We start from the raw sequence: 16,106 nt of genomic DNA on the forward strand, positions 1-16,106 counted from the left end.
AATCCTAGTGAAAAAGACAACTCATAAACAACATAGCTGTTTAAAAAGCAAAGTGAAGAGGCCATCTGCATAACTAAATACATGATGCACAAACATCTACGGGAGATAAGCCATTGACTTCAGATGAGTGGAGGCATAATGCTACAAAACAAGTATTTAAGTTTGCAATAACTGAGGTACAACTCAAAGAAATGAACATTAGGCATGGCTATGAATACATATTCTACTGAGTTTGCAATGTGCAAAGATAAATGGGGACAGATGTCAAAAGCAACATCACAACCTCACTGCACTAGAATAGATTGAAATCTCCGATAAGAAATGTTGATTCAAACATTTCAATGCCAAAGCCTTTATAAATAAATCCGTTTTGAAAAGATTCTTTTTGTGGCTTTGAAAATATAAGAGCTTTGCAAAAGCAATGCAATGAAGCCAAAATAACTGTTCTGATAGAGGCTTCTAGCAACATATTCCTCACCTTCTGAATATTCCCCAGGCATCAGATTGGATCTGGGAACTTTTCAGCAGTAAGTATCACCGTGTGACTCTACACTGATGCCATTCTGCTCCCGAAATTGCATGCAAAGCCTTTAAAGGTCCCACTCACATGCACTGCTGTCACTTCCTTTCTTTCTGCACCACCAGTCGCAGATTTGGAGCTTTCTCTCGTCTCTTTGAGACACCTTTTACCTCTTTCAAATTCTAAAAACTGTGCAAGGAAATGTCATCTCCCAAAATGACAGGTTTTAAAGCTTGTAGAGGCTGTCACAAAACAAATGTCTGACACAGAATCTCATCAAGGTTGTGAGGCAAAAATCTACATTGTCAAACACCGGAGGACTTCACAATGGTTCTGCTCCATGTCGAAAATTCGATCCTGGTCCCAGTCCAGATCCACGAGTTGCAAGAGTCATTCCAGGGTTTGTTGTTCATCTTGCTCAAAGCGGTCAGGTAAGGTGAAGAAAAAAACCAAGAAATCTAAGTAGGCCTCAACCCCTTCCAGCTATTCACAGTGTCTTGAGATGAAACCTATCCTTCAACTTGCTTTGGCACAACTTGAGATACTAAGGCCATTTTTCATGCCAAAACAGATCAAAAAGTTTAATGAAACCATGTTCTGACTTTTAGATACTTGCAGACTCCCTCTAGTGCACCTTCCATCCAGAATACTGCTGGCAGGTTCACCCTCTACGCTGGTTGGACCCTTCGTGCCCACAATGGAACCATGTCAGACTCCAGTTCCTACTCCGCCCTCAGCGCCAAGATTCATGGCAGTTCCTGAGCTTCAATACTGATACAGGCTCCATCAATGCCTTAAAAGACGAGGTACCCATTGTACTCTTTGATTGCAAGTCTGTGCTGGTTAGACCTTGACCCAGGCACCTCTTCCTCCACCTGACCTTTCACAAGAAAGAACACATACTCTGCATTGTCTGGTTCACGCAGATTTTGATAACGATGTGGGTGATAAGATTGGCGAGCCATACTATGAGGAGAATTGGTACAGTGGCCATAACACCTTCCCTGAGATGGGGCTTCTCTCATCTTCTGGTCCTGCCACTGAGGAGAGTGCTTCTTACACTATAGTCATGCATAGGGTGGGTGAAGTCTTTGACTTTCAGTCGATTCTTCAGCATGGGCAAACCTCCTCTGAGTTCCTCTTACATTTTAATAAGGCCCTTTCAGACTTTGTTGGGGGTGTGAGGCAAACTTCGGTCAGCTGCCAGATTGCACAATGCTACCACAATGCCCTAGTGACCTGGTATTTTTATCTCAGAAGCCTTCCCCTGAAAGCTTGGTGGTGCAGGTATCTGCTGGCAAAATTATCCCTAACGTTCCCTACTATTCCCCACGATATGGAGTCAAAACAGATGGAGACATTCAGAAAAGAGGTCTTGTCTGCAACAAGCTGTGAATCTCAGGTGTCTGCTAGGATGCTATTCCTTTGATGAGTTTTGGTGGCTCCTATAACGTGAGGTATTCTTGAAGATCTCCTCCCTCTCCTAACCTAGGCTGTACAGGGCAGTCAGGATGCAGCCAACTGCACAACTTGTTGCAGCTTGGACACCACTGATTCCATCAGATGGGCCATTGGCACCAGTGTCGCCATTTCTGAGCAAGGACAAATTTAAAATGCTCCCTCTGCCCTAGGTTCTCTCTGCCCTGGCTCCTGGAGACCGGATGATGGCATTGGACCTGCAGGGCACTAGTTTTCACATCTCGATTCTGCAGGCCAATATATGCTACTTGCGGTTCGTGGTGGGCCCGGTACACTTTGTTTGCCGTGCTCCTTTTCACCCTCACCAGTTACCCTCAGGTGTTCACAAAGGTGATAGCAGTGATCGGTGCCAATCTTCAGAGGTCGGGGTTACCAGTTTTCCCCTATCTCAATGACTGGCTGTTGAAGTGGGCTTGTCATGGACCACCTCCAGATGACGGCAAACCTCCTTACATCTTTGGAGTTCTCAATCGCTTGCCAAAATCACATCTGACTCCTTTGCAGAGCCTACTCTTCATTGGAGGCATCCTGGATACAGTGTGCTTTTCTCCAGAACAACGAGTCAAGGGCATTCAGACTATGATCCCAATGTTCCAACCTCTGTCGTGCGCCTCAGTGAGGATGGTTCTGAGGCTTTTGGGAATATTAGCCTCTTGCATCCTGCATGCCGACCATGCCAGGTGGAACATGAAAGCTTTGCAGTGGGCCCTAAAGTCTCAGTGGGCTCAGCACTAAGGGAACCTGCCACATTCCATTCAGATGTAGGAGGAGACAGTAAAAGACTAGCAGAAGTAGCTGTTCGACTGCAGTTGGTCCAGTGGAAGACCCCTCTCCCTGTCAACTCAGGGTTGATGATGGTGACGTATGTATTGCTACTAGGTTAGTGAGATCACCTGGAAGAGGGGCAGATCAGAAGACTCTGGTTTCGGGTGGAGATCCACATCAGTGTGCTGGAGTTGCTGGTGATTTGCCTGGCATTGAAAGCCTTCCTCCCATACATTAAGGGATGGCTGGTGCAGTTTACATAAGCAACACCCCTGGCATTTGGTACTGCAACCAGCAGCGCAGGGTGGGGTTCTGTGCCAAGAGGCTCTCCGACTCTGGGAGCTGACTGAATCACCAGGGGATCTCTTTGATGGAACACCACTTCACTGGATCATTAAAGGTCAGGGCGAACCCTGGTTCACTCTCTGCCACCACTGAGAATGCTCAGTGGCAACACTTTTGTTCCCTAGAGTTCCCATGCAGGCACTCTCCCTCTCTGAGATGCATTCTATCATGAGAGGAGCACTGGACTCCTGAATGCTTTTCACTGCTACCTCTCCTCCTCGGGGCTCTTAAGAAGATCAGGAATGACGAGGACAGTCGTTCTAGTGGCTCCAGATTGGGCCAGGAGAGTGTGGTACCTGAAGCTTCTAGCCAGGCACATCTGTGCTCCATTCAGGCTGCCACTTTATGAGAACCTTCTGTTGCAACAGCAGAGTAGGGTCCCGCAGCCGAGCCTGCAGTTGGCTGATGTAGGCAACACTGTCAGATGTGTTGTTGTTTGCTTTGTTTTTAGTCCATCAAGAGCTTGCTCTATACACAGTTAAAGGATACCAGTTGGCAATTTTGGCCTCTTTATGTATGCAGGACGAATCGTCTTTATTCAAATTTCTGGTGGTGATGCATTTTCTAAAAGGTTTACAAAACACATATTGGTGATGCCACAATGGGATTTAAATTGGATTCTAATGTTTCTAATGTGTACCCCTTTTGGACCAATGCACAGTTGCTCATTGCGCCTATTCACCCTGGTTGAGATAAAATCTGCACAGCTGGTGGGTGACTGCAGGCCCTTTTGGTTCAGCCCTCCATACCACTTCTTTTTCCATACAAATTGGTATTAAGGGCTCGAGCTGCATTCCTGCCAGAGGTCATGACACCTTTTAATGTTTAGCAAGCCATCACACTTCTTTGCTCTACCTCCTTCGAAAGAGCAAGAGATATTACATCATTTGAACCCCAAAAGGGCACTTTATAGCGATTGGATCATAGAACATCGGGTGGACGATCAGCTCTTCGGGGGTTTCTTCAGGATGAAGAAGGGCAAAGTGGTGCACCAACAGACCAAGTCTCAATGGATAGTCCTCTGCATTAAGAGCAGCTATGCATTGGCTAAGTATGAGCCTCCAAAAGGTCAAAGGGCTCACTCCACCAGGGTAAAGACTGCTATCACTGTGTTGTCACGTGGAGTGCCTGTCCTGATTATTTGTCAGACAGCTATATGGGCATCCATGCAAATGGCTACAAAACACTATTGTCTCGACAGTCAGGTCAGTTGATTGGGTAGTTTTGCCCACTCACTCCTGCAGTACTTTTTATTTTGGGCCATTACCAACCAGTATCTACCAGCGTGGCCTACATACCACGTTGGTAGATACTGCTTTAGTATCTGTTTGCAAGATGAAGGATCTGAAGTTAGAGGCATCCACACAGTAGGATCTGTGATTAGAATTATCCATCAGACGAACAAGTACCTTAGCTTCAGTAATGCTCTTTCTGGTTAGTACTCTAACTGCAGATCCTTCACCACCGTCCCACCTGTGGTATGATCTCTTCCATCTAAAAAGGTCCCAATCTAGGAATCCACACATTGTCTTGTTCAGTTTGAAGATGGGCTCCTTGTCTGAGGACACAGAAGAGTTCCTGAAATAAACTGACATCCATACACATGGGTAGTATTTGTGTTCAGCTCAGTTTGTCACTTTAGGAGCAGAATGGCATTGACGTGATGTTTTCTAGATCCAGTCTGGCACCTGGGTGATATTCGTGGGATGAGCAATCTACAATTAGAGTTAAGTATTTTTTGCCACATTTATCTTCTTAAACTATTGTGCTTTGCTTTGTTTTGTTTGCTAGTTCAAGCATTCATGCATAGTTAATACCTCAGGGCCCATCGACCATTAGATTGAAATGTGTGTACATTTCTTAGGATGTTACTTGAGTCACTAGCTTTAACATGAACTAATTTGTATGTATTTCTGTTTTCAATAGCCTTCCTCACTAACTGACAGGAAGCCAAGCCGCTCAGGTTCTGTGGTGCTACCCTACATCATGTCGTCCACTCTCCGGAGACTGTCAACCACTTCTGTCATCTCCACATCATCTACATCATCTGACAGCACTTCTTCGAGACCAGGATCTGATGGGTTTGTTTTGATCATTTTTTTTTTCAAAATGTGTGCTTTGACCTTAATATAAGACAGCTGCTAGTGCACTAGTTTGCATGCCTCTATCTTCTTGCCCCCCTGTGAAAAGACCTAATCCTTGTCGACAACAACCCATTGCAAGACACCAGTATACACATTCCTACTTCCAATCCTCAGAAAAGAACTCATTCATGAGTCCGATTGTGAAAATCCTTCATGAAATTAAAACATTCTTTTTCAGTGGTTCAATCATATGACATGATTAGTAGATCATGTTAGATTTGTTCGACATATAGTTAGTTTGGGCAGTCCCTGGATATATAGCTGTGCAGACTAACATGCCTGACTTGGATATCCCACCTTCTTTCCCAAATTCACTCTTTCTCCCTACTACTGCCTCTTTTTGCTAGGAAAACACATAGTAATTTTTTTAAGTGGTGCTTGAAGCTTACTTCTTCCCTTCTCATTTCACCTGCAAGCATTGGCTTGTATACCAGCAATGACAACTTTGCTGTGAAACTACAAAAACGTGTCACAAACTTACTCACCCCACCCAGAGTTTACTGCATAGGGTATCCTACAGACATACACTCAACAACCAAGTGCAAAAGTGTTTATACTATGTTGCTACATTACCTGCCCTCTCATGCCATACAAGTACTAGAAAACATAAGTAATACTGACTTTCCCCTAGAACAGTACCTCTGTCTACTACACAGAACATAATTATTCAGGCACAAATTATATTGTAACACCCTGTTTCTTTTTGATATATTTTGTGGGCAGTTTTACATTCCTGCACAGGTACATTTCACAATAGTTTCTAAAATGCTTAGTTTTTTCCAAATTTGGATTGTCTGGCCATATACTTTAGCTGTACTGTATGCAGTGCTGAGACCGAATTCAAACTCTGCACCATACCCGAAGTGCCTATATTTTCTCAGTTTCTGTGCTTATCAGGGCAGTTATTGTGATCTACCGGAGTTAGGGGTAGTGGCAGTCTTATTGTGTGGTTGCAGGCTAATCATCCACTCACCAGACCCACAGGAGAGGGATGATGAAACTGATAAATTTCACATTTTAACTAGCTGGCTAAACATCTTGTTAAAATACAGATTAAAGGTAGATACAGGCATTTTCTCTTGTAATGTTGAGAAATGCCAGTATGTGCGTAGGAAAGAATTTCAAAACAATTTTGAATTTTCAACATTTGGGTGAAAATAGCAACCCGGCAGCCTTGCATATTTTCAAGCTTTAACTTCATTTATTTTCTTTTTTTATTTTCCCATTGGTGCCTCATATTATGCAGGAACCTTTTCTTTATTAGGGCTCATGTTCCCATTCCTTAGGCTCCTAGTTCTTATGTCACATTTACAGGTGATTTTTTGAACAAATCAAACCAATTTAACAGGATTTTTTTTTTTCAGTGGCCTGCTATTTAGTTCTAATTGTTAACAAGGCCTTCCCAGTAAAGATGAATGCATTAACATTATCTTTACATGTATAGGACTGTTTCATGTTAGTTTCGTTATTATTATTATTATTATTATTATTATTATTTAGGGCTTTTGTTAAGCATTACTAACCACCCAAATTGGTGACCTTTGACTGCTCAAGTGGGCACAAGTGAGTGTGCAGTAGGTGCAATATATAGAAATAGATCCCACATAATCCATCTACTAAAATAGCACAGCTCGAGAGTTTACACCATTGTCAAAGCCTTAGGTGTGCAGCAGTCCATATCATTGTGTAAAGTGCTGCCCAGCCTACGCATCTCACTGGTAGGACTACTGTATTGCTGTGAGTCACTGCTCCTAGAACAGTAGGATTACCCAAGTGCCAGAGTAAAAAAGTGTGTCTTCAAGGATTTCCAGAATTTGATGTAGTCATTTTCACTTCTTAGGTGGATGTGTGGTTAAAGAATTCCACAGGGAGGTGCACTGGTAAAAAAAGAGTGGCCACTGAATCTTGTGGGCCTGGAACAAGTGGGGTGACCACAGTCTTCGGTTAGCGGATCTGAGACATAAAGTAGGTCGATATGGAACAAGTAGGTTGGAGATGTGGTTCCATCATGTTGTGTCTTTTTTATCAATCCAGAGAATTTTAAAGGATGTCAAATTGATGGATCTGAGTGTATGGTTAGTGTGATAATGTTCTTTCTTTCCTAGTACCTTGTGAACTGCACAGCATGTTTTAGTACTCAAATAGCTTAGTGAGGGATGTTTTGGGGAGGACTGTTTAGAGGCAATCACAGTAATCCAGACAAGACAAGTAATCCAAATGGGACAAGGTCACTACGAGATTCAAGGCTTTATTGTTGTGAGTATTGTAATCTTGGTTAAATTTTGGCCATGAAAGGAAGAAAGATGATGGACTTAAATTACCAAGGAGTCAAAATGTCCGTTTTTTTTCACCATTAAGGCGCAGCCAGTTGTACTGCCTCAACCAGTGGATGTGGGGAAGGCAGTGGGATAACTTGGATAGGTATTTAGGTTCATCTTCGCTCTTTAGGAGGTGCAGAGTGTCGTCTGCATACATTTAATACCCAATCGTATTGATGGCCAAGATAGATGTCAGGGTTACCTTGTAGACATTAAATAGGACAAATTGGAGCTTTGAGGAATACCACTGTAAATGTTGGCTGATTTTGAGAGGAAGAGATCCATTTTGACTTGATGAGTACTGTTGGATAGGAATGATGTGAGCCTTTCCAGAGCAGGGTCAATAAGGACTGCTGAGGAAGACGGTTTTTGAATGGACACCTGATGGTCGATGCTGTTAAATGTGGCAGGGAGATGAAGTGGTATCAGGGCAGAGGAAGACCCTGGTCATAGGCAGGGAAGGGCTTTTCTCTTTTGTCTATCAAGATGGTATTGGTGCTCCTTCATGGGGGTGTGGGGGGAATATTGTCGAAGGAGGGCAGGCTGCGCACCAGGAAAAAAAGTGGGGGTAGACAGAATGCATAGAGAAACGCTTGGGCTGCGGTTACAGTGCCCACGTCTCAATCTGGCAACATCCCACCATCCACGCAGGCTCACGTGTTAGGGCTCTGATGGGATCGTTCCAGCACTGTAGCAGGCAATATAGAGTCGGAGACCTTAAAGATGCTCTTCTAAATGTTTTGCTTATCCTGTTAATGGGACTATTTAGAGGACTATGGGGACAAAATCACATGGAGAGAATGTTTGTATGCAACAATATTTCCTAGTTGTGGGTTCTTCAGGGGCAGCCACTAATAGACTGGGGGCTGGGATCTGTCTGTTTCTAAACAGCGAAGAGATTATAGAACATCAGTCTTTCACAAGGCAGCAGTTTTTCATTCACCCTCACCCCATTAATTATGTTTGCTTTCTCTGCTGCTCTCCTTTAGCCCTTAATGTATGTGCACCAGTAATTAAATCCACTACCCAGTACTGATCTCCTCCCAAGAAAAACTAGCCTTAACTAGTGCAGCATCTCAAATCGATTGAAGAACAAACTTGAATCGCTTACATTTTCTGGATCTGCTGTAGTGATGTACTGTTGTTATTCTTCTTCTTTGATCTGGTACACTGTGCTATGTATAATGTAAACTTTTTTCCGTAATAATGAAACATAAAGTATGTTTTTTTTAACTAGAGGAGCTCATATTTGTAATTCATGCTTTCCATCTTTTAAATTCGTTGGGCAGTTCTTTTTTAAACAGTTTTCATTTCTCCACTATCTTTTTGACCAAAATTCAAGACATTAGTCGGTGACCAGTCCCCTTTAACCATCTAACTGGCAGATTTTATAATCTACTTCTTCTAGCCTACTGCTCTTCAACAGATCTCTGTTCTGGACTGTGCTTTAGTCCGTCATCTTCAGAACAGAATTGGTGTCTGCGTGAGTCTTGTGTTATGTCACTATTTGTGTTTGCTTAGAACCAGTCTCTCTAAATAGGAAGTTATACAGGTTTTTATATTTTTGCACAGGTCAATTCTTGAGCCTTTGGTCGAGAGAAGAGCATCTGTAATTTCAAGAACAGAAGACATTCCCATCAAAGATGACAGTGACAATCGAATCAGCAAGTTCAAGAGGAAAGAATGGAATGTGAGCAAATCACAGGTTATTGTGGAGAAGCAGGCAGAATCTGACCGGTCTTCGGAAATGGTAAGGACCTCTCTTGACAAAAGGAGATTTAAGTGGACTTGTTTTTCGGATTGTTTTTTGGGGATGAATCAAATACGGCAAGTAATAAGATTATTATGAATCCAGTCCAAAGAATTTTGAAGGAGATGGAGAAAGAAGTTTTGTATACTAAATATCTTTAGAAATCTAAACTAAGCCTGCCTTTTACACTAGGGCCCCTGTGGATAGAAAAAGGGAGTGTCTCTCTGGTTATCTGAGCTTTGGAAGCTCTCAAATAAACATATTTTAGCCCTGGGTGGACATCTGTATGAAAATATCCCTCACAAGTGTCTGGAGGCTTGATTTTACAAGCAACATTACACTAAATATTCTGGGGTAATAAACATTAAAATTGTGTACAGAAAACCGGTGACTTGCAATTTTGTTTTGCCACGAATGAATAATCAATTTTGCTATCAAATGGAAGACTGCTATCCATTTGCCGCCCTCTTTGATGAAGGGAGACCACCACGACTCAGACATCTACAAGCTTGTCTCCAGTTGTGCACTCCATATCAGTCAGCATGTCTTTTAACCTCACCTACCCAATCTACTTCACCTCCTGCAACTTTGTAGCCTTCATTTTGCCAAATCTTTGTTCACATTCCTTAGCACCTCCAGCTTCCACATTCAGTCATATTTCGTACCTGCTTGATTTTTGCATTTCTTCATTCTGCCCAACCCATATTCTCATTCACTTCTTCCCCTGTTTCTCTACTTTTCCTCTGTAACTCCCCCAGTATTTTTAAATTTTTCAAATCTACTTTCTCCTCTGCTCATTCTTCCTTACACTTCCCTTATTCCTCCTGTTTCCATATCCATTCTTCATTCTGTTATTCACTCATCTACCTGCTTCCTCTCTCTAAAGATTTTATTGGGCTCTTTGCCAACATATATTTGTACGTATATAGAATTTGAATTACACAAACCTAGCTGAAAAGCCTTGGACCACTGTTCAAGGTCAAAGACAATGAAAGAGAATGATACAGTCAACAACTGATTGGCTGGGTTGCTGGGTTCTGAGAGTGGAAGCTGACTATTACTTTTTCTGCACTTGGTGCCCTTTCAAAATGAGTGTCTTTCCTAAATTGGAGCAGGGTTGGGGCAGTCCTGGTGGATACACACAGGTTGTTCCAGATTCTGTGTTCATGGATATATATCCAACAGACATCGTGCAGAATGAAATACCATTCTTATGGATATGGCTTCCTGCATATTCCTCATTTAAAGAATATACTCCCACGTCAGTCTTTTACCCTAGTGGTGGACTTCCAGTACCACCAGTTGTTGCCATGTGGCTTCAGTCTAAAAGACACAATGACACTAGTATATAATAATAGGTACCAACCTCTGTGCTGACATCAGTTCCTGTTTTCTGAGCCTTGTCAGTGCGGTCTAGTGATCTCTTGGTGTTTCGCCAATGTTAATTAGTGAGTTACAACAGCAACTACAAAAGTCTGTCCGTTGGAAGAGGCAGCCCAAGATCTGCAGTTGTGGCTGAATGATGCCAACATGACTTGCTACAAGTCGTACTCCTTACACCTGACAGTGGTGATGGATGTACCGTTTCTGGCTGAGGGGGTGGAGTGAGGCGAGTCAGAGATCGGAGGCCTCTGGTCTCCAGTGGAACAGAGATACCATATCAGTCTACTGGATTTTCACACTGTTTGGCTAGCCCTGAAGGCCTTTCTGACATCCATCAAAGGTACGCCTCTCCATGTCCTGTTGGCAGCACTACCGCCACATGGTACTGGAACAAGCAGGGTGGTGTTGGGTCTATTGTGCTGTGACAGAAAGCATTATGGAGGCTGTGGAGGTGGCAGGATCATCAAGGAATTCAGGTCAACCACTAGGGAGGCTTCCTAGCAAGCATGGTGGAGGAGCTCAGCAGGCGGCATCTAGCCAGATACAAAAGGTGTCTCTTTCCAATGGTAGTTTGAAGTATTTTCACCTGCGTGGCATACCTTCGATAGAATGATAATTGCCACCCCAAATGCTCAATGTCCTGCCTTTTGTACCCTGTTATTTCCAGCTCAGGGTTCCCTAGGAGACACATATCATCTTCAGTGGGATGCTGGTCTCTAATTGAAAGGTGAGGAATCTGTGATTAGATGTAACCATTAGAAGTACAAGATACTTACCTTGAATAATGCTGTTTATGGCCGACACTCGATCTTAATGCAGATTCCTCACTGCCATTCCTCTTCCCCATTCTGTGTAGTGGACTTCTAGGTGTTAATAAGATTCCATGTTAAATACTGCTCATTGTCATCATATTACTCTTATCACTGATGCTCCTTGTTCAAGGGTGTGGGATGTTTTATTGTAATAGATTTAAGCGCGCAGGGGAATTGCATATGCATGGCTCTGTCTCATCACTGCGGGAGGCAGGATAAAGCCGATGGTTCCATCTATCATCATTCAGGCGCATTGCTGGAAAAACTTCAGATTTCTGGAAGGAATTTAGAAAGTGAGAAATCCAGCATGCATTTTGGCACCAATTGATAGCCCACTTTTGTCAAGTACTGTGGGAGGAGTGATTCCGGGCTATTCTGACTGTTGGGACGATAATCTTTAAGTAAGGAATCTTCTGAAAGATTATGTTTCAACAACTGTCATTACCAAAATAACTGTTTAGTGTCACAAGTGGCCAATACATGAGGGCGATTTTGCAACTTCATAAATGCACTACTGAAGCCACTCAGTGCTGGACTAATGTCTGGGCGTTATCTGCATAGGATAGAATGGGGCACCACATATTTGCATTTGAGTAGCCAGCAGGGCAACAGAAGCATTAGAAAAACTTGAGGCTTAGCAGAGAGCCTTGAGTAAGACTGCATGTAAGGATTTTGTAATCGGATAGAGAAGCAGAAAGAGATAAGGTGCTGTCCTGTTAGGTAAGAGCTAATCCAGTGTAGAGCAAGGGAGGTACCTCCCACAGTCAAGAGACTGAAACAGGCTTTGAAGGTTTACAGTGTCAAATGCTGCTGAGAGGTCTTGGTTGCAGAAGCATGCAGATGTTTCCATGTTATTGGCAAAATGGATGCTCCTTGATGCAGTTAGTTTTCTGCTTCACACATGGATTGTTAAAGAGACATCTTAGGTGAGTAATTCATATACAAATTCATGTCACATTTCAAAATTGTGTAAAACGTAGCTATACAGAGTCCTCTTAATCAGCACTGTGTCTGAAAATGAACATCAGCTGTGAAATAAACAGTTCAAAATGACCAACTGAATCTACAGTTTCTCTGTTCTACAGTGCACTACATTTCTAATGTGCTGAGACTTTCTTTTTTTTGTAAATTGAAGCAAATCCTGGAGCTCGACTGTTTTTTTTTTTTTTTTTTTTTTTTTTTTTAAATCCATTGTAACACTGTCAGTCTTTTCTCTGTCTTGCAATACACATAATAATGAAGTTCTCATATTGCCATTCAGATGGTGAGGGTGTGAATTGTGGCAATTAAAAAGCGTTCAGTCTTTTGATGTGATATACCATTACCAAATTGAGTAGATTATAGAAGGACTGAGACGAAATGAGGCCAAATCACATATATAATCTGAACCCTGTGTTCAAAATATCTGCTTAATGTGACATGTAAGGACTGGAGACTGACTTAGAAAAACTACTTCCTTTTTCCTGCCTGGCCTCTAAAGGGCCCAGGGCACCATCTGGTCTTTCAAACATCGCATTGGCCTTAAATTATTTGTCTCACAAGTTGGCAAACTATACATTTTTACTCCAAACACTTGGTCCCAAGTTTCTGTGAAAATATTTTTGCACGTGAATGAATTCACAACATGGTCCCACGCTCCGCACATCCCTTATGTATACACAACACGCATCCCAGGTTTTCTGAGTACCATTACTGACTTAGAGCACAGACATTGATAGAATCAACAGTGAGGCTGACAGTCTTTTGTTTTGCTGACGTTTACCAAAGTATTGAGTAAGTAAAGGAATTCATTTACTGGTTTTGACCGAACCAATCCAATCTGGATTACGATGGTGTACAGCCGAGGCAATATTGAAGTCAAAGGGTCAGGCAAGGAGAATAACCCCACTCTAGAAGACATGACACACCTGTGGAGAAATGGCCAGGGTAGTTAGAAAGAACTGGGTTTATCCCTGTAGAAGTTCTGCCTGGTACCTGGAGTATTGAATTAATGTTGATAGTATTTACACTACTGGTGATGTCAGCCAGGCTGATGCACCTCCAGGTTTCACTACCACCATGTGTCGCCCTGGAGCTGTGAATGCTTTGATCTTTGTAGGGATGCATTTCAGGAAATTTAGACTTCGGAAAAAGGAGTTTCCATGTGAATAGATATTCTTCTACTTGCTTGTGAATTTAGCACATGAAGTGTGGGCCCGACATGAACAGTAGGAATAAAGCTAGTGTTTGGATTAATCAGCTTTCAACTGCCGTAAGAGAAGCAAGTGTGTCTACATGGCATAAGCAAAGCAGTCTTGGCTGCTTCATGCAGAGCTATCATTTTTCATTGAAACACTCCTCAGCTATTGGAAAGCTGAGAAATGCATGCTTGTCGAGTTAGCCTAGAAAACAGCAACTTAACAAACCTGCACGTTTGAGCTTAATGAACTTTAGACCAGAAGAAGGGATATAAGATCATGGTAAAAACACTAATGGTGAAGGTGTTGCATTTGCATCAATGTGAGAGATATATCTAGGAGTAGATAGGCAGGAAGTGCCACAATTGATTTCCTATAAGAGCACTGTGCTACTCTCTGCCTTCACAGATACTTAGTTTGGATTGCTTCCAACAAACAGCACCAATACTGTCACTCTTAAGACGTCGTGTCCTGATCTCTGGTCACCCAGTCTTTAGTTACTCAACTTTGATTAACTGCCCTATTCATCAGACACAATTACTCAAGGAGCAGCCCACTGTTTCCCTGTCCTGTAATGATAGTGTGATAAAGAAACTCTACAAGAACTTCATTTGATACCTTGCTAATCTAGCAGAAGAGGGTCTGCTCCACAGATAATATATTTTTTTATTATTTTAAAGCAGTGGTTCTTAACCATTTGACTTCTGTGGACCCCCACTGAATCATTACTGGAAACCTGTAACCCAACCTCCTACACAATCTCTATGATTTGAACCTCAAAAAATACAGAAGGCTACAGAAACCATTACGAAAAATATGAACTTTTTATTTTAAATCTCAAACAAAAACCATACAAAAATCTGAAGTTTAATTGTAAGGGAAAGGTTGAAGCTTTTCAAAATTGTATTTAATTGCTAAAAGACAAAGTGATATGCTGGCCCCTCGCATATTAATTTGGCTTTTTTGCTCCTAATATGTACTGTCTTTTACTCAACTATGCCATGACTTCATTTGATGTTCCCAATCATTAATACTAGACTCTGTTTTCTGTACCTGCTCTGCTTCCACAAATCAAGCTGAGGATAGCAACTTAGGCCCTGATTTATTATTTGCTGAAAAGACCTCTCCTTCCGCCAAGGGGCCAGAGTATGTTACTTCATATCCTTGTTGGAGGAACCATCCACCAAATTTTCATTTATAATTTATTGGCAGGAACCGCTGTCAAGGAAGTTCCTTCCAGTGCAAGTTTGCAGTTTTTTGCAGGGCTGTGTCAGAATAACTTCTTTTTTATTTTTAAAAAGGAAGTCATCCCCCAGGGGTGGAGGCGGGGTGAGCATTGTTAGTATTTTACTGCCCCTCACCACCAGGGTTTACCTAGCGGTGAAGGATAGTAAAACAATTGCTATATGTCCACCCATCCTGATTGGGTGGGCAGACCTATAGCCATTTCTGTGATGACACCAGAGAGGTTGGTCTACAGCGAGCAGTGACCGGAGTAACCACTACTGTAGCTCAACCTATGGTCCATTCGAATTTAAATCAGGTGGGTGGACCATTATTGGCGGTAAGGATACTTTACCGTTGCCACAGAGTATGCTACTGCCAACATATAAATCAGGCCCTCAATGTTTAGCCTTCAGTTTCCGATTCCTTCACATTTACTGATTGTTTAAAATTTTCATTCTTATATTTAGCTTTTTCAGTCCGCTAAAATTAAGTAATGTTCTAAGTAGTCGTGAATCCCCTTAGCATTGTATGGTATTGTATTAGTATTTATATGGCGCTTACTACCCCTGATGAGGCATCCAAGCGCTATTCGGCGAGTAGCACGCTACTACGGAACCCAAAGGTAATTAGTGGTGGATTAGTATAGGGAAATACAAGTACAGATTAAGTATTATTATGAGTTAATTTGAGCTGCGGCTATGTGAGTTTGTTAGTTGGATTGACTGGAGTAATGGAGAGGTAGAGGAGGGAAGAATCCAGAAGTGTTAATTGGGAGTTTATAGTAATAGGATGAGGCTTGGGATGAGTAAAGGAGGGAAGAGTCTGTGGCAAGGGTTAGGGAGATCATAGTAGCAGGCGGGATTTTGGATGAGGCAAAGGTGATATAAATGAGGGAGAATTTAGTAGGGTTGTTTGGGAGATCATGGTAGTAAACTGAGGTTTGGGTGAGTTACATGTGAAAGAAGAGGGAAGAGCTTAGGCAGGGTTATTTAGGAGATGAAAGTAGTAGAATGGGTTTGGGATGAGTCAGAGTGGGGCTGGAGGATAGATTGATAGAGAAATTACATTGTGATGGGTAGACAAAGTAAAGCTTACAAGAGAGTAAAAATATAATATTTTTTCATTTATAATTTTGATATATATATATATGTATATATATATGTATGTTCAATGGCATGTGTAGCTG

General features: G+C 42.2%; 1 protein-coding gene across 1 annotated transcript in view; it reads left to right on the top strand.

The window, feature by feature from the left end:
• The window catches only part of DOCK5 (dedicator of cytokinesis 5), a 799,955-nt gene that overhangs the window by 697,103 nt on the left and 86,746 nt on the right, over window positions 1-16,106 (top strand). Inside the window, exons 48-49 of the mRNA XM_069214140.1 lie at window positions 5,036-5,190; window positions 9,144-9,321. Of these exons, the coding sequence (XP_069070241.1) occupies window positions 5,036-5,190; window positions 9,144-9,321 (333 nt within the window). The remainder of the gene's footprint in view (window positions 1-5,035; window positions 5,191-9,143; window positions 9,322-16,106) is intronic.

Source organism: Pleurodeles waltl, chromosome 11, assembly GCF_031143425.1.
Source record: "Pleurodeles waltl isolate 20211129_DDA chromosome 11, aPleWal1.hap1.20221129, whole genome shotgun sequence".
NCBI classification, from domain to species: Eukaryota; Metazoa; Chordata; class Amphibia; order Caudata; family Salamandridae; genus Pleurodeles; species Pleurodeles waltl.